General features: G+C 44.1%; 1 protein-coding gene across 2 annotated transcripts; it reads left to right on the forward strand.

Annotated features, from left to right (window-relative positions):
• The first annotated feature begins 1,072 nt into the window (after positions 1-1,072).
• DOLPP1 (dolichyldiphosphatase 1) lies at positions 1,073-15,148 on the forward strand. 2 transcript variants are annotated; one of them, XM_059828928.1, is made up of 8 exons: positions 1,073-1,148; positions 8,861-8,961; positions 10,617-10,701; positions 10,971-11,070; positions 11,921-12,019; positions 13,360-13,488; positions 14,267-14,356; positions 14,846-15,148. In XM_059828928.1, exons 1-8 carry the CDS (start codon positions 1,073-1,075, stop codon positions 14,880-14,882), a joined length of 717 nt encoding a protein of 238 aa, XP_059684911.1. In that variant the 3' UTR covers positions 14,883-15,148. The 2 variants fall into 2 exon arrangements, with proteins under 2 accessions (XP_059684911.1, XP_059684912.1); XM_059828929.1 differs by lacking the exon at positions 13,360-13,488.
• The last annotated feature ends 3,637 nt before the right edge of the window (positions 15,149-18,785 follow it).

Raw genomic sequence — 18,785 nt, forward strand, 5'->3', positions numbered from 1 at the left:
GCTTGGCCTTTGCAGTACCTTTTAAAGGACATGCAGAGTAGCGACAGCAGCATCCTGCTTTCTGTTGAGATTCTGGAAGGACTTTATTTCATGCTTTGTTTTAACATGTCCATGTTCACATAGGAGCTGCTGGTCCTTTACAGAGCTATGAAGGAGACGTGGCTGTCAAAATCCATCTTCTTCCTAGTGTTATGTATATTAAAAAAAAAAAAAAAAAAGGCATTTTCCGTTTTCAACAAGAGTTTAGGCCTTGTCAGTTAATCACTCCTGTGCAGGGGCAAGTAGAGATGTTATGCTTAGGCTAGGGAAATAATCCTCTAGTAATACGACTTATAAAACAGAAGAGCGCCTTTTTAAAAACACGTCTTTTCAGTCTTGAAAAGGGTGACAGGAGAGAGAAGGATGGTTTAGGTTTTTGTCCTGGACACTGGAGCCAGAGGAGCGCGCCAGCCCCAAACCGTCCCTCTCCGGGCCCCGCACCCTTCCCCGGCGGCAGCGAATGCACCCACCGCAGCAGGAGGCCGTGAGGCGCTGGGGCGGCAGCAGGGAGGTTATGAGGGGGAGTCCTGCCGTGGGCACTGCTCTCCATCAGCCCGGCGCGGCTCCAAAGCGGAGCCCCCGAGGGCTGTGCCGGCCGGGCACCGCAGGCCCGCGGCGGGCAGGAGAAGCCATTTTAACCGCCAAGTCGCCAACAAGCCCCTTCCTCAGCCCCCCGTGCCAGCCACCCCAGCGCCGCAGCTGATTGGCTAAGAGCCGGCGGCAATGGAAGCTAGTGATTGGCTAATCTGCATCGCTCCTTTCGCCAATGACGAAGGGTAATGACGCCCGCCTTTCTTTCGATTGGCTTTTCCGCTACCTGCGTCCTCCTCCTATTGGGCACTGATGCTAGTAGGCTATTGGCTCTGCCGCTCCCCGGGTTGGATTTTTAATTGGGTGGCTGTGGGTTGGCCGGCGGCTCACCTGCCGCGCAGCGTCATTGGGCCGCCGCTCTCCGCGCCCCCGCCCACTGGTCGCACCGCCCCTTAAGTGCGTTCCGATTGGCCGTGGTGGCCCGGCCCGGTATCCGGGTAAGATGGCCGCAGTCGGAGAGTGCTCGCTCCCCGCTCCGTGGCGGCCGGTCTCCCTCACTCACGTCGAGTATCCCGCAGGTAAAGTTCCGCTTCGTCCCCGCCCGGCCTCCCCGGTGGCCGCCGCGCCGCTCCCCGCAGCGGGCCCCGCCCGCCGCTCCACGGCACCCCTGAGGGCCGGGCTGGCAGCTGCGAAATAGTGAGCCATTGAGCGGCCGCCCTGAGGCGGTGAGGCGCGCGTGCGCGCTGGGGGCGGTGGTACTAGCTGCCGAATAGTGATCTGCAGGGGGGGACTCGGCTCTGCGCATGCGCCCTGCCGAGGCGCCGTGCTCCAGGGGCTGCCGAGCCCCAGGCGGTGAAGGGGACCGGGAGGGGGGGCCGGGGCGCGGCCCTGTCCCGCCGCCGTGGGGCCGGGCCTGCCCTCCCTTGTCATCCTCCCCTCGCCACACCACTGCCTTGCCCCCTCTGCAGCCCCCTGGCATGCCTGTCCATGTGTGGCTGCCCCTGGGCCTCGAGGTGTGGGCCCCACCCATGGCGTGCCTGCTCCCCACAGCCCTGGTGCCACCCCACAGCGGCATGGCGGGGCCGGGTGTCTGGGTTGATGCTGGAGGTCTGACTTGGTGTGTCACAGGGCCAGCTGGACCAGGTGTTGCCTCATAGCATCCCAGGGAGCCATGCTGTGGCAGCGTGGCCCTGCCCCTGCGGTGGGCTTAGCTGTCAGGCGGCTTTTGCGGCTGTGCTGGGAGTGGGCCCCGCTGTTGTGCTTTGGTCAGGCGGTGCTGTGGGAAATGCTGGGAGGACAACAGGCGGAGGGCTTCCTGTAGGTCAGCACTTGGCAAGGTGGGTTTGGGTGCAGTCAGTGGTGAGGAGCGATGGGTGCCTGTGTGCAGGATGACTTGTTCCATCGGGGCAATGGTATGATCCACAAAGGTCCTGTGCCATGTCCCTGCGGCACTGTGTGCCAGCAACATGGCCCGCGTTGTGGTAGGATGAATCCCTGATCTACCAGTGTGCAAGAGCAAATGGGTCTGTATTCAGATAGCGGCTGTCTAAGCAGTGTCTCATTAGTAACTGTGGTCTTTAGGAGCTCCTCTTCAGGTGCTCTGCACTGTGTTGTTTTTGGGTGAGACAGAAAAACAATTTTTTTTCTTTACCTGTGTGTTGTGATCAAAGATAATAGAAAAAGCAGAGTGTGAAGTGTCGGAGTGTTAGTATTGACAACCTGGTCAAAATCCAAATTTGGTGTTAACACCATTCTCAATATTGCTAGCTCTGGTAGCAAGTCCCTAACTTGCCATAAAGTGTTGCTGCATGTCCTATTTCAATAGCTGGATTTTAGTTCCCAATGAAAGCTCCTCTTGGTAGTGCAATACCTAAAGCTTCTAAAGTGCTTAGGGATCTTCCAGGTTGAAAGTACCCATTTAGCCAGAAGACTTGAAATGTGACAACACTGAAAAGATTTGGTGCTGGAAATACATTATTGCTTGCCCCCCCTTCCCCCCCGCCCCAGTATGGCTGTTTTGTGGGTTTCTGTGATACTTCATGTGAAAGATTGACATTTCCTTTTCTGTCTTGCATTTTCCTTCAGCCTGTACATTCTTCTGCCATCCCCCTTCTCAAATATATTAATGTGACAGTTTGAGGGAGATGGGGAATAATCTTTCCAGTAGTACTGATATATTCATCTTTGTATCTTATTTCTTTATGTGAACCTGGCAGTCTACACAGAATGTCCCGTGCACTATTTTTTGGATTGGTTTGGGAAATGAAGGTGGTTGGAGTTGCTGCACGAGGGTTATCTGTCAGATCATAAAGAATGTGACATAATGCGATTATTTTTCTCTCTGCATTGATTGCTTTTATGCAGGCAAATGGAGAAGATGATTGTGTGGAGGGGGTAAATCACCACCGAGATTAGGGTTATGTATTGAGGGGATGAACACTGTGTTTGTCTTGGATAAAACATGTAATTATGGAAGCCTATAACGTGGAGACAAAGGAGTAAAACATTAAAACAGATGGCAGTATGAAAGTTTCTTAATTTATTTTGGTCTAGAAAAATTAGTTGCAGTAAGATGGTAAGTCTGATACCTGGATTTGGGGAAAGTGCTCTAACTTTATTTAGAAAGCTGTTTATGTTTTGTCTGTGTACGGCTTAAGTCCAGGTCCGTAAAGCTGCTAGATAATGTACATTTATAAAATAGTGGTGTTAGCAGCATGCTCAGCACAATGGAGTTAATGCAGCCTTGTGCCTATAGAGAGGGATCAGAATGAGAAATAGGCCCTGCTTTTACCAACATAAATTATTAAGCTGTCTTGGCGTGTCATACGCTGTTGTGTGGCAAACGTTGTCTTTTGCTTCTGGCTGATCCCAGAGGCTGCTGGCCTGGAGTGCAGCGTGCTGAGCCACTGTGGCAACTGGCTCTTAAAATCTCATGTCTTTAAAGACTTCCAGCGCAGAACTGCTGTCATCCCAGCTTTCATCTGCCAAGAGTGATGGTCCCTCTTGCTGTGACCAGGTGAAAAGCAGTCACTGCTGATTTCTGACTGGCAGATGAAGCCTGTTATTTGGCTTCTGCTTGTAATTGTGAAGGGGAGGGGTGTCTTCAGAAGGATGCTCATCCTCCCGGTCTCTATCTAATGTTTCCTTATCAATAGCGATATAGTGCAAAACGCCAAACACCCTTCCTTAATGCTTGTGTGGCTGCTCAGTTCTCTGGGGCTTTCTGTGATGTCAGCTTTGAGCAAGATCAAATGAGAAACGGTGGATGAACGCTGTGGTAGTCAACTGCAAACTGGTCTGAGTAATGGGGTCTTGGAGACCTAATTGAAATATTACCCATGGTAAATGTCAAGATCAAACATAGAGAGAAGAAACCAACAATGGCAGTGTTACTTGATAGTGTGTTAAAGCATGCAGCTGAAGAGGACAGTCTTTAAAAATATTGTCATGATAATCGCTTTCAGAAATGTTTGCTCGTGGAGCTTTTCATACCAGCAGCTGTACTTTGGTGAGACCAAGGAATGATCTGACATAGCGTTGGGTTGCTGGCAGGTAGGCAGGAATAATCCTTCTGTACGTCTTTCCAGTAAACAGCTGGTGATTGCATCAGAATTGTTAAGTTCTTTGATGGATATATAAAAGCTATACTCTGAATGTGTCTAATTGCTCTTTGAACCCATTTCTGCTTTGGATCTCTCAGTATCTTTGGCACTGAGCTTTGTAACTTAATGTAGTGGTTGTTTCTTTTCTGCTTTTAAGTCCGCTGCTCAGTAATTTCATCAAACACTATCTCATGTGCAGTGAGAGGTAACAAATGTTTGCTGTCCATTTCTCCATATCGTTCATGACTTTATGGGACTGTTGTATCCTCTGTTTTCCTCTTTCAGCTGAAAATCTGAGTTATTTGATATTTTCTGAGTGGCTACTGTTTAATTGTTGTTATCTTTGTCCTCTTTCTATTTGCCTTTTCTGTGTTTACCATCCCTTTTTAAATGGTGACAGCAGAATCGCGTAATAAATTTTTGTAGTGCTGTAACAGTAACTTATTTTGCTCTTAAAAATGTTGTTCTTGCCTTTTTGACTGCTGCAGAGCATTGGATACTACTCTGGAGGTATTGGCTCACACTAAGCCTGAGGGTTTCTTGTTTGATAACAACTAAACTAAATCCTGTCATGTTGTGTGTGTAATTAGCGTTGTTTTTTCCCGTATGCATTGCTTTGCATGGGATGACTTTGTGTTACAGACCTAAAACTCATCTTCAGGGACTTCCTGTCTGTAGGGTGAGTTTCACTGGAGAAACATTGAGTTCCTGGTTTGTTTGGGTTTTTTTATTATTATTTAGAGAAAAGGAAAAAAAAAACTTCCTCTCTTCAGTGCAGCTGGGATTCTTAAAGCTCTGGGACTTTCTGGACCTCCTCTTCTCACATTGGACAGATTCTTTAACCTGGCGTGCCAAACCCTTTCTCTGCAGAATGACAGAGAATCTTCCTGTTTTCTCAGTTGGGAAGGGTATTTACTACAGTCAGGCAGAATTGGAGAGGCAAGTGTGCAGAATCAACCCATCGGAGCAAAGGTGCATCAGAGCAAAGGTGCTCATGCTGTCTGTGTGCTTTGGCTCAGCAGTTCTCGTTGCTATTCAGTATCAGCATGTGTTGCTCCTATAGGAATGTTTGTTCTGATAACCCTTGCTGTGATTTCTGTTTAGGGTGGTAGTTCGCCAGTCAGGGCTCATTTTGTAACTAAGTAATATCTGTTGAAAGAAGCAGATACCACTCAGTTGTTTGGCTTCTTTAATGCAGGGTTTTATGTTTAATCTTCCTGCAGAACTTTCGTGTCTGATGCATGCCTTTTATGCCGTAATTTAAAGCATCCTGAAGATATTTTTACTGTCCCACAGCTTGTGATATCAGGATATGCGAAAGTAGAGGAAATGATGATCCATCATGAATATTTACTGGTGTAAATGCATGTGACACACATACAGTGTGTGTTGTCTGTACAGCTTGCATACATGCATTTAGTCAAGAACATACGACCAGCAGCAGTGCCACAAATAGATGCTTCAATAGGAAGCAGTGGTGGCAGCGGTAAAGCTAGATCTTGCGGTAGGATGTGGTTAGAGTGCTGTTGATTCACATTCTTACGTTATATACAGGTTAAGCTAATGTGGTAAAGCTTGGATATTTCCACTGAAAGAATGCTGGGTAAAATGTTGAATTGGAGCAGAAGTAGATGCTGAATGAAGGCTGAAAAAAACAGTGTGCTTCTGAGCTATATATAGTGTTTCACCTATTTATCTCTTGGATGCCTAAAAATGAGGTGGTTGCGTTCTTTATTTTTGCATCTTGAGCCCCAAATGATGTCCAGGGAAGGCTGGACTTTAAAAAAGCGGAATTTAAAACAAAACAAAACCCAACCTATATATTAAATAGATTTGCATCTTTCCAGAGGTTTTGTCTCTGTTCTTACTGGTTGGAGGAATTGCTTTAAAATTCCCAAGTTTAGTAAAATGAAGAGAAATTTAATTTTTATGAAAAGGTGGGGGACGGACCTGCTTGCTAGATCTGACTGGACTTGAAACTGTCGTGTCTCCTGCAAGTCCCCTTTCCCTGGGAATAAGTCTCTGAGCGCACTGGAGCGTGAGAGTAGACAGGAGTGTCACAAGTAATCACGGTCTGAGGCCCTGGGAGTGCTGTGCAGTGATCAGCGCTGGCCTTTCTCTCGGAGCTTGCTTTGCCTTCTTCACTGGGGATTTCCAATCATTTCAGAGCTGGTTTAGTTAGTGCAGCTCTGCCTTAGACTGCTAATCTAGCGAGTACATTTATGACGGTGTTAGTGAGTTCCTGGTGTAGCTCCCAGGGCATAGCAAAAGTGCTGCCTTCAGTGAGCATGCAGCTATTTACTTGCCTCCTCCCCTAGAAAAAGTGGCTTCAGAATGTGATTCTGTTTGATTGCTGTTAGCCACAGTAATATGAAATATTATTCATGCTATCTCTGTTCTACTTTAAATGGACAGTTGAAATGTTTGGGGAGCTATTGTGTTAAGATTGTCTGGGTGAAGGACTTGCTACTCTGTCTGCAGGCAGCATCTGGGGGTGATGGTTTCTGGTTCTGCACCTCAGGTTCAAGTGTGGGTTGTGTGCTGGTGAAGTCTGAGTGGCTTGATTTATTGGGTATGTTATATGATAACATAACATAATGGAGGATCTTGAGTTTGGTACTGCTGATGCTATTTAAATTAAAAGACTGCTTCCTTAAGTATTCTTCCACCATCTGCATAAGAAATAGACCGCCCCCCCCGAGAAGAAAAAGAATCTGCTTTAACAAAAATCTACTTGACAAAATTATGGCTTTTAGTCTTGAAGTGCTAAGCCTTTATGTACCATAGATTAACAAAGTGAATGACCTGAAACACAGTGATTCCTTGCTGAGGACCTATCTTCAGATGGTAACACTGGAATTGAGACTATTGGAAAGTATTCCTGAGGCTTTTGGGGTAGTTTTGATTGTCTGGTGGCTTGTCTCATGAATTCCCTTGTCATTTAAGACAGGATTAATTTTGTAGAGAGTTTGTGATTTATGCAAAACCATAAGGGGCTTGATTCTCTATTGCCACATAACTGATACTGTCACTTACATCCACTTTGCATTACTATAATACATTCCTGTTCTGCTTTGGGAGCATTTGGAACCCACCTGATGCAAGGCCAACCTGCCATATGGTGTAAGAAATGCTTCAAATTCAGTGTCTTCTAACACTTTTTCAGGTTAAAAACAAAATAGAACCTTACTTCAGTGAAAACCCAATATTCTTGAGGATTTTGTCCTCCAACTCTTCCTAATTTCACTGGTGTTCCAAACTAAAACTCCTAAAAGTAATCCTTGCTGATGATGATGCTGGTTCCCAAATCTAACCCAGAGTCTGGAATTCAAGAGGGATCTGTGCGCTGATGTACCTGATGTAACCACAACTATGTGGCAATAACATCAGCAGCGTGAACTTTGTAGCAGTGCAATAACTTTTTTTAATCAGTTCCAGTACTCAGAGGCTGAGGTTAAAGTCCATTTTGCAAAGTGCTGTTTTAAAATGTGGGTGCGTGGGCTGGGGAGACTCAGTATCTTGCAGTGGAATTGATCTAGGAATGAGTCCAATGCTCAGCCTTGCAGAGGCATCCTGTTTCCTTTTGAGAGGAGGGAGGAAGGATAAATTTATGTGGGGGCTGATCCTTTTGTGTTCAGTGATGGGATGAAGAAGATCGAGTCTCTGAGAACCAATATAGAAACTACACTGTTGCTTAAGTTGCTCACTGGGTTCATACTTCATTTTTGTAGTGACTCCTGTCTTTAAAGATTCTCTGGTAGATAGTTCTTGCTCTCCTGAAGTGAATTGCTGATCTTGGAGCAAAATTACTCTGATAATTTTTTCTTTCCTCAGAATTTATGGTGACATCTTCTCTCCAAATACTTTTGTATGTGTCCTTTTTCGTGGAACAGAGGCAATAGAAACTTAGATCAAAATACATAGCTGCTCTTTACTGTTGTTTGCCTACTTCTGTGCCTGTGATAGTTCAGGATAAAGGTTTTGAGGTACCTTATGACCTCTTGTGAGGTCCCATTGCCGCTCCCTGATTCTCCCTGGGGGATAACTAGACTGTTAGCTATTTGGGGTGGAGGCGCAAAGTAATTTTGTGTGATATAAGTGGGCTACTGGTTAAAAAGCGGTGTCTCCTTTTTTTTCCCTTTATCTCCCGCTATGTTTAGCTATTTATTTCCTCCCCATTTTGCTAATGCTAGTGTTCATGCAGACACATGGTGAGACAGATTAGGGAGCTGATCCAGCTGAAAACTAACCCGTTTTAGTAAGGGAGTGGGAAAGGATTTGTTTAGGGAGTGTTTGCTGGTAATTGCTGGCACAGGGAGGCAATATGAATGAGGGGGAGGGAACGACGCTGCCTCTTTTGCAGCAGCCTGTGCTTATGTTGGATTAAAGTGACTCTGGGCCCACACCCATGGTCATTGTTGTAAATTGGCTGGCAGTAATCTGCTGAATGATGCCAACCTCCTCTCACCCCTGCTTTTGAACCTGCATGGAAGCACTGCTGTCTTCCTTGCCTTGGCTCCTCTTGGGCTGGAGCAGCAGTAGTCAGTCTGCAAAATGGAGACTTGCCTGCAGTGCTGAGTTTGCCCCTCTGCTCTCAGTAGTTCAGGGCACCAAAGGACCCGCACTCTGGTGGCAGCCAAGTACCTGTGAAGTTCAAACTGATTTGTTTCTCTTGTTTGTTTCCCTAGGTGACTTCTCTGGTCAGCTTTTAGCTTATTTGAGTCTTGGTCCAATATTCATTATTGTTGGCTTTGTAACGCTCATCATATTCAAGAGAGAGCTTCACACGGTGAGTCCTTCTCTCCCTTCCCAGCTTCTCCTAATGACAAAAGTCTTTCCCCTTGTCACCTGGTGCTCCTGTATTCACACTTCTTTTTCTCTCTTTAAAGAGCAAGCTTAGGTAAGGTGATCTTCCTGTCAAAGAACAGCAGGAGACATTTATCACCTGTACCAGGTTAAAAGACTGCTTAGCCTTTGCTGACTTTTCTGTTACTCTCTGCTATGTTTTGGGCATTATCTGCCCAAAAACATCGAGGAAGATGTCTGAGGAACTAAAGAATGCCATTGCAGAGTGGGAATACTCCCAAGATCCAGCAGGATCATAGCACTAGTAGGTTCCTGCAAGATGGGCAGCATATGCGGGAGATGGTGTCTGTAACTTAGTAGGATGTGCTTTCTTTGAACTACTGAGGCAGAAAAGGGGATACAAAACAAAAACCTACAGATTCCTAAGGGAGTGGATCTGTCCATAAGGGCTGCTTCCCAGCTGTGAATCAAATACCAGGGACAGAAGAGACTTGCTTCTGTCCAAATGACCAACAAGGGATTTTTTTGTCGTACATAATGCTTTCTGACAGGTAGGTGGGAATCAGTGTCACCGATAAATTCCCTTTAGGAGGTATAAGCCTCTTGTAACATTTGCCCTCAGTAAACAAATAAAATAGGGGCCAGTGAAAGGATTTTGGCAGCAGATTTGTAATATAGGGCCATGGTGTCATGGGAACCAGTGGCTCAAGGGACCTGGGAATGGGACTTCTAGGTTATTAAGCCAATGCTAGCTAGGAGAGGCAGCTGATAAGTTTTGGCAACCTAAAGGTTTCTTGTTGATCCAAAAGAGAGAATAAGCTAGAGTAACCATTGCTCAAATTCGTAGATTTTTGAATACAGGGGCTTGTTGGGTGTTGGTCATGAGACAAGTGTTGATGTTGATTCCCAGTTCTTTACGTGGGAAGTTACCATTGAGCTGGAGAGAGACGCTAGCTGACTTGCAGTAGCCTGGCCCGTAGCTCAGGACAGAGAGTGAAGAATTGCTTCATCTGGAATGGGACTGAGTGTCAAGAAGGCAGAGTATCATCACCAGCTGGGAATTTGATCACAGCAGCAGGACTAATTTAGGGGAGGTGTATGGACTGTGGAATTAGAGTAAAAATAAATGCTACCAGTCTGGCTCAGTTCAGAATGTGACTTCATTTTAGACTGAAGACAGCAACTTCAAGATTAAAATATTCATGGAGGGAAAAGCCAGAAAGCCTAAAAAGTCTCCTTTTTTTTAAGCTATTTACCCAAATAACAGTGTGTGTACTCCCCCTGTTGGTCGTTGGGGAAAGACAATTCCTTAAAACCTGCCCTGTTAAAAAAGTCACTTTCCACACTTGCTGGTGGAAGTATGCTAACAGAATTGCTGTACAGTGTCATTTTTGTCTCTTTCTGTGTATCGTCTGCTGAAAAGCTGCATATACACAATGTGTTGCCAAATACACAAAGTGGGCTGAAAAAGAAGTGCTTTTCTTCCTTGGGTAGATAATTTTGAATCCATTGGTTTTTAACTCTTAATAGTCAAAAAAGAAAATTAGAAACACATGGTTTGGGGTTTTGTCAACAGAGAGAGCCTGGTAAGTAGATGGATCTTTTAGGTAGGATGACATGGTTGTCTTGCTTTCACAGATTTCTTTCTTGGGAGGGCTGGCATTCAACGAGGGAGTGAACTGGTTAATAAAAAATGTAATCCGGGAGCCTCGGCCCTGTGAAGGTATGGTATGGCCCATTGGTGTCATGGTGTTGGTTGAGTTTTGAGTGGAATGCTAACTGTGGGGGGGTTAGAGGGTATTTTCCCCTTTGCCTCATGTTGGCTTTGGATGTTTGGGTGTAAGAAGGCTGGCAGAGCCATCTGAGCAGAGATGTGTCCTGTGAACTCATGTGCGCATACTCCAGCAGAGTGGTCTGTCTTCATATCTGGAGCGTTCCAGCTGCTATGTACAGAGTAGACCTTGACCATACTCTTTCTTCTTCTCTTCCCAGAAGCCCATTCAACAGTGACCACAAAATATGGGATGCCGTCCAGCCACTCCCAATTCATGTGGTTTTTCTCTGTCTATTCCTTTCTGTTCCTTTATTTAAGGTAAAAATTCAATGTCAGGTTTTGGCTGTTAATATGTTGAAACACCTGAAATAGATGGCTCCCTTGCTGTGTGCCACTTCAGTGGCATAATGGAATTAAATCTGAGGAACTGCACAATTTACTGTGGCTAGGGTGGATGAAGCATGTCTATCTCAATCTGAATGTAGGACTGTAGTTACCATTGTTGAAAACTGAAGGTACGGGTGGGCCTTCTGTGCCTATCTGGGTACAGGTCTCCTGATCTGCTTTTTCTAAGCTGTGATGATCCACCAGTGTGAGGAAAGAGGGGGGGTGATAGGGAGGAGGAAAGAAGAGCTGCTTTCTCATGTGTCTACTCAGTTTTGTCAGTGGGGTTGCCTGCAGTCGTTTAGGTAATATCTGTTGCCCACTTGCATGACCTTTTAGTTCATCTCCCTTACCAAGTACTGGTTTTACATGCTGCGCTGTGCTTTTCTGAAATTCTTGCTGGGGCATGGCTCTGTCTTGTGGCTCCACGTGTGGAGGAAGACAAAACTCACAGTTCCTCCTAGCTTTGTGGACGATGGAGGGACTCTGATGTCTTGGCTCCCTGTTGCATATGCTCAACATGTGCCTTTCACATCAGTTGCAGTAATTGTGAGCATTCTGCCTTCTGTCACAGCAATCCCTGTTAACAGTTGGAGAGAGAGAAGTGTGGCTTTCTGGCTTCTCTTTAACTGCTGCCAGTGGGACAGATTGCTGCTGGGATGGTATTGAGCTGCCCATGACCCCACTGGAATAGAGCTTTCCTAGGGTTTCAGAGATAGTGAGAACAGAGATAAGGACTGCTCAGCTCCCTGCCACTGTGCTAATGGCTCTCCATCTCTTTCAGAATGCACCAAACAAACAATGCGAGGTTTCTGGATTTACTATGGCGACATGTGCTGTCCATCTGCCTCGTCACAGTGGCTTTGCTAGTCTCATATAGTAGGTATGGAGCAATTGTTTGTCTTATGCTCTCATACAGTCCTGTGGCCTTTAACAGCCAGCAGACCTGTCATTCCTTACCCTGCATTTCCGATCTAATTCTCGATGACTGCATTGTACAAGTCAGAGCTTTGTGGAAGTTGCTGTGTTGCCATGAGACCCTTCAAATAAGCAAAGGTGCTACATGTGTGGTGCTTCACAGAAGCATTTATAAAACCCAAGATCAGCTGAGCTTGTACCAATTCCCCGTTGGCTCCATTGCCATGCTCTAGCCTCACTGCCTCGCCCTCTTTCCAGCACTAATCATGAAAGCATTGCACCATGCCTTGGCACACCAGCATCTGCAGCATGTGGATTGCTATAGTTGATCAATCTGATTGTTTTGCTTGAGCATTAGTTAATAAAAACATTTATAGCTGTTTGATTTGCAAGATTTGGTTGTATTAAGATGAATAAAGAAAATGAAACTTTGATAATGATTTTTCTTCCCTTTAGTAGATTAAAAAATATATATATATACACATACATATAAAATGAGCTTCAGTGACTGGAAACTGGACAAATTCAGGCTAGAAATAAGGCCATGTTTTCCACATGAAAGTCATCACCTGTTGGCACAGTTGATTGTACACTAGAGCTGATTTCTTATTACTGGTTGTTTTTAAAATTCTGACAGGACAATTTCATAAGAGAGATATGGTCTAATTCACATAAAAATAATTTGAGGAAATCCAGTGGCCTGTGCTAGGCAGAGGGTCAGATAAGATGATCTCAATGGCTTTATGATATATGGGTGAAAAGAATTATGAACGTGACTCATGTAGCTCATGTGCACGGATAACTTAACAGACCTTTTAATGTAGCTTTCTGAATGGCTGTAATCACTGTAAGCCCGCTGAGGTAGTGCAGCCTTCGTGCTGTCACATTTGAAAGCAGCAAAATTGTAACAAAAATGCTGTCTATGTTCTTAAAAGCCTTTAAGCCTCAGCTTTGGTGGCTTGGAGGGTGTCCTGATACTGGCTTTGGAAAAGACTTTCGTGGGAACCTACAGTAATAGTTCCTCAGCTAATCCAAAGATACATGAAGAAGAATGTGGAGGGTTATCGAGTTAAGCTCAAACTAGAAGTGCTCTAAGCTGAAACTGCTGTAGCAGGGAAGACAGTTTTTCCCATTTTTTCCCCCACTTTTTTGCTAGCTTTTTAATGAAAAAAGTTAAGATACCCACTTTTAACATCTGGAGGATAACTTGCTCACAACGTCTGAGGGTCCAGTGAAACATCAGCCCTTGATTCTTGCCTCCTCTTGTTTTAAAGCCTGTCTGGTGACTCTTCTCTTCCACTGCAGGGTTTATTTGCTCTACCACACCTGGAGCCAAGTCTTATATGGAGGTGTGGCAGGAAGCATTATGGCCATAGCCTGGTTTGCCTTCACACAAGAGATATTAACGCCTCTCTTCCCAAGGATAGCTGCGTGGTAAGTCTCTTTATTCTGTGGAGGTTTTATTCCTGCAAGTCTGCATTCTGTGGATTGGTGTTTTGCTCATTAAATGAGTCTCTTGCAATGAGCTGGTAACACAGGTGTAGTAGAATTGCCTGGCAAAATAAAATTTTCCTAATCAGTTGGTGTAAAAATTGTACCTTGCATCTGAAGCAAAACAAATGTAAAGATATTTCAGTCTCTAAAATTTTAGTTGTAGCTGTGCAAGCCCTGACTGTAAATGGGCTGCTCAACCATCTATGAACTGCCTAAGTTACAGATGTTAAAAATGAGAATTCCTGGGTTCTGTTCCAGTTTTGCATGCTGACTGCTGTGTAACCTACTTGTTCCTCCATGTTTTCTTGTGCATGCATATACAAAGGATCATATATGCTTGCCTGATACAGGTGGGGGAGAGAGAAAGTTTAAGCAACTGTTATGTTTATAAAGCCCTACTAAAGTTGTAAGGTGTGGCAGAGTGCTGGAGAAGCTTTTCAGGCAGAACAGACTTTTCTTAATGAGTATCTGGTGACCTAGTGAAATTGCAAAACCATTTAAATGTAACATAGTCTGGAAACATAGTATAAGAAAGAAAAAACCAAGAGGTGTTTTTTTATTAAATTTAACAAAAAGCTCCTTTCCCAGACTGAAGGTTAATAGAATAGTAAAGTTAAGTCTGGAGCAGTTCTTGTGCTGGTTTTTTTATTTTGATCAAAATAGTGGTGGAGAAAAAGTCTAATTATTTCCCCCTTTCTACCACCTTGTCCATTTCCAGGCCAATTTCAGAGTTCTTTTTAATCCGAGATACCAGCCTCATTCCTAACATCCTGTGGTTTGAATACACAGTCACAAGAGCAGAGGCAAGGTAAGTGATCTTGGGGGATGGAGGAGCTGTAGCTGGTTTGACTTGTCAGATGTAGTTATTAATTTATTTTCTAATATGTGGATAGCTGCTGTGGGTAGAATAGTGCAGAGTAAAGAAATACCAAATTGTGGGTCAACTACTGCATCTGGAAGGTTGAGTCTCTTGGAGAGTATTTGGGATTAAAGAATGTTTCATTTAAATAGTCAGCATTTCAGCTCCCTAGTCCATGTTCTTTGCAAGCAATTGTTTTTAATTTTGCATCCACATGTGAGCTTGCGCACACTTAGGACACGGTGGATGTTCTAGGACTGTTAAGAGTAGGAAGGACTGATCTCCTTTTCGAATATGGTGGGAGCAGCTTTATTTTTGCGTGGAGCTAAGCAGAGCCTTACTTTAATCCTCCTATCTTTTGCCCCCTGGTTTGCCACAATACCCTGCGATAGGGCTGCGGCGACCTCTCTCACCCTGCCCTCTGTGTTGCCGTTGCAGAAACAGACAGCGCAAGCTGGGTACGAAGCTCCAGTGACTTGGGAAGCGTGGGGATCAGAGTGCACGTTTTAACGGAGACAGACAAGAGCAGAGACCTGGGAGCAGCAAGGAGCCTTTTAACAGACGGACCAAAGGAACAGGCAGGGACCATACCCAAAACCTGAAAGCCTTTGCTCTGCTTTAGCAGCTAGCTGGATGCTCCCTGATGCATGTGGGACCGTGCAGGAGTAGAAACTCATTTTCAACACAGATGCACATAGCTGGTTGGAAAGTACCATCACGTCTACGTCAGGGGAGGGGGGAGAAAATGCCTGGTGTCATGTTCGGGGGAGGGAAAAGCAAAAATGAATCCTTTCTGTGACTTCTTTTTTTTTCAGCATGAAATATAGACACTATTTATTTATTTTTTTAAATGGAACTATTGTTTTTGGGGTGGGTGAGGCGTTGATTGTGTGTTTTCTTTTTGCTTTTTGTTTGGGTTTTTCTTTTTGGAAGAAGATGACAAAACTAATCTCAAGTTGATCATGCTTAATTAGGGCTTTTAATTTTTAAAAACTTCTTAGGAGGGAGGGGAACTAGGATGGGGTGACTTAAGCAGAAGGGAGAGGAAGGCTTCCTTTCCTTTCTGCAACCAGTTTGGGAGATCAAAATCAATTCCAACTGCACTTTGTACAGATGGAAAGAAAGACTAAAGATCGGATTTTTAACACTAGTGATGGTTCTGCAGGGAAGCCTGCATGGATACCATTAAGGGGAGTGTGTGTGTAAAACAAAGGAAAACCTGAAATATACTGACTTTTTTTTTCCACTGCCGCTCCTGTTGTGTAATTACCAAGAGTGTCTTTCTCAGAATCTCTTCTAGGTGGCAAGATTATCATACATATCTCACATTTATTCCACCTCTTCCTTTATACTTCTGTTACCTCAGGGTTGCTGTGATCTGTACAGCTTCTGTTGTACTGAGTGTGCTACTGATGGCACTGGAAAGCCCGTTCGTTATAAGCAGTGCTGTGCTCCAGTGAGAGTCAGCCCAAAGCCTTACAAAATCCAGTTGCTGGTCTCTGTCTTAAGCACTGGATTTTTAATTTTTTTCTGTTAAAGCTTAAGGGAAGGATTTTTAAGAATGAACAAAGTGACAACCATAAATGAATAACAAGGCAAATGACTAATAACTAGCACAGCTGCTGTCTGAATTATTTCTTGAAGAGTCCTGTTAGAATCCAACTGTGACCTCAAGTGAGCTTATCCTAGCAGAGACTCCTACCAGTTATTACAGTGGCTTGGTCGGGGTTCTGCAGTAGTAACCTTGAATGCCGAACTCCTACAAGCAAGTTTCGCTTTCCATCCTTCTTCCATTCCGATTCTTCGTTTGGCCAGTCAGCTCTCTAGATGCTGTGTCTCTGTGGGAGTGTGCCTGCCATCTGTGTGTGCTGGTGATGCCTCTAACTTCTGTGATCCATGAGTTAATCTGGCAAGGGCTATACTCAAAGTGCTTCAGGGCTGTGCATGGACACTTTCTGTATTTCTGGTATATAGTGCAGCAGTTCAAGTGTAACTACAGAGAAGTATTTATTCAAAGCACAATTGACTTGAACTTTCACAGATAAAGGACACCTTCTGAACTGGCTCAAAGGTCATCAGTGTGCCTTCGATGCAGTCATGTGAGCAGAGGTAAAATGATTGTCACACCTCGGTCTTGCTGCCTGTTTTACTATCTCCACTTTAATCAGACTTCTGCATTATAAAGCTGCGTGAAGTGAGATGTGTTTCTGTTCATCTTGATTTTGATTATTTTTGGTTTTTTTTAAGTTTTCGTCTGTGCCTGTTGCCATAGGAGTTTGTGTGTTCATATGGAATGGGAGCTGCTGTGGAAACTGTTGGACAACCGAGTGTTAACTGTAGAAATCAGTGATCCTGATCTAGGAGATCAGGAATGAAGGCTGTTTAAATTTCTGTGTTTAAGTAGCTATGGGTAGTAAACTAACTGTTTTCAGTTGTTACAGCAAGTTTTTTTTTTTAAGAACTGTTTAGTATTTGCATAACGTGAGCAATCCTGTTAACATCTGAAGGACCTGAGCACTGGATCTGCTTTGAGGGTGCATCAGAATAAAGAGGTATTCTGCAGCTTTCGCAAGGACACTTGCTCTGACTTAAGAACAGCTGTATTAAAATGAGACAGGACATCAGATAGTGGCCATGATATGGTGGTACAATGTTTCAGTTTGAAAGCTGGTACTAATAGGTTACTTCTTGCAGAACCATTTATTCTCTTTTTATATCTCTTGTAAGTTACCTTACAAAGCCAGAAGGGAGATCACAACTCTCTTCCCCAAGGACAAGGCTGAAAGAGGGGATTGTTTCAAGAGTGGCTAGCACTTCCCTAGCCTCTCGTAAGCTGTTATGACAGACTGCTGGAAAAAATGTGTGAGAACTAGAGCATAGGGAATAAGTTTCATCTCCTCGTGGAGAGCAGTGTAGTGTAAAAAGCTGTTCCACTTCATGTTGCCTACAAACCCAAGCTTCCTATAGTAATTCTTAGGAGTAAGGGAAAGGAAGAAGAGCTCTTGTGAGACACTGTAATAAACTCTCCTCTGTTCTCTGTGAGTTGTTTGTAATCTGCATATTCTGCCTACTTTTGCTGTACCTTTCCACAATTCTTTGCAATACTTGATACAGTAGAAATTCCTTAGTGATCCCATGGATTTTCTTAACTAAATGGTGCTGTGCAGGAAAAAGATTTGAGCTCTGCCTTATTATCCTACACTTGTATGAAGTTTCCTGCCACTAGTTTTCTGACATGGAATATTTTCTTTGGAATATGTGGCTTTGCAAGCAGATGCTTTCTATTCCTCCCCTGTACTCAAGGGGGCTGGATGGAGATGCTAATAAAATAAAAGGAAGGTGACAGAATGCTGTGGTTCACTGTTCTTGCTGTCCCCATACAAACATCTTCCCATAAGGGTAGTTATGTAACTTCTGCAGTGTCTAAGGAGAGTTAAGCCTTTTTGTAGCACTTATCTTTTTATTGTGTTTCAGTTTATTCAAAGAACATTTCAAAACTTTGCATGACATGAATTACACTACCAAAACAGTATTTAACACAGCTAACCAGCAAAGCATGCAACACTACCAGACTGTGTCATAAATTGCACTCATACCCCAAGAGTTATTTGAATATTTTCAGTCTGTGTATTTCTTAAATTATTTGCTCCAAATCAGTACTTCTTCTGGAACTTAAGTTTCTTGTACTTTATGTGCCTTTAAGACAATGGACACCTCTTGATAAAACAATCAGAAGTAGGGAGGAGAATAGTAGTCAGTAAGTTGATGCTGAAAAAATCGAGAAGGTATGAATCGGAAGGACATCACATTTTAGAACTTGTACAATAAGAAAAGACTTTTTTAAAGGAAAAACCTTGCAGTTATTTTAGCGTCCTTTCAAGCACTTCAAAAATCAGCTTCATTGATCTGAATTTCAGCTCTGTATATCGTAAGGATGCATTAAGTGGCTTATGAATCTTGTATCTCTTTCAATGTGATAGTCTGCTGCTTGCAGCTAGTACTCTGCTGAAGCTAGTTGGGATATCCAGATTTAGATCCAGAATAGATCAATCCCATCTTCTGAGATACAGTCACAGCAGCGCATACTTCTGCTTAATCTTTTAATAGGCACTTTCCTTTGAGAGCCTTCCCCTTTGAGACAGAAGTAGAAAAGGGCCAGTCTCAAATACTTAAATGGCAATACTGTAGCATCAGTGGTTAAAGGCATTGCAGATAGGGAAAAATAACTTGTCCCCTAGCAACAAAGGTTGATTCAGTACGGGGGGGAAGGTTACTTTGGCAAAAGGAATATTTTTTCAATGTAAAAGGCTCCATAAACCCAGATGTTATTCCAGCAAGGTTTGGTCTTTTATGTAGTATTTACACAATCACTTACACT

The sequence above is a fragment of the Gavia stellata genome, chromosome 24 (genome assembly GCF_030936135.1).
Source record: "Gavia stellata isolate bGavSte3 chromosome 24, bGavSte3.hap2, whole genome shotgun sequence".
Taxonomy (NCBI): Eukaryota; Metazoa; Chordata; class Aves; order Gaviiformes; family Gaviidae; genus Gavia; species Gavia stellata.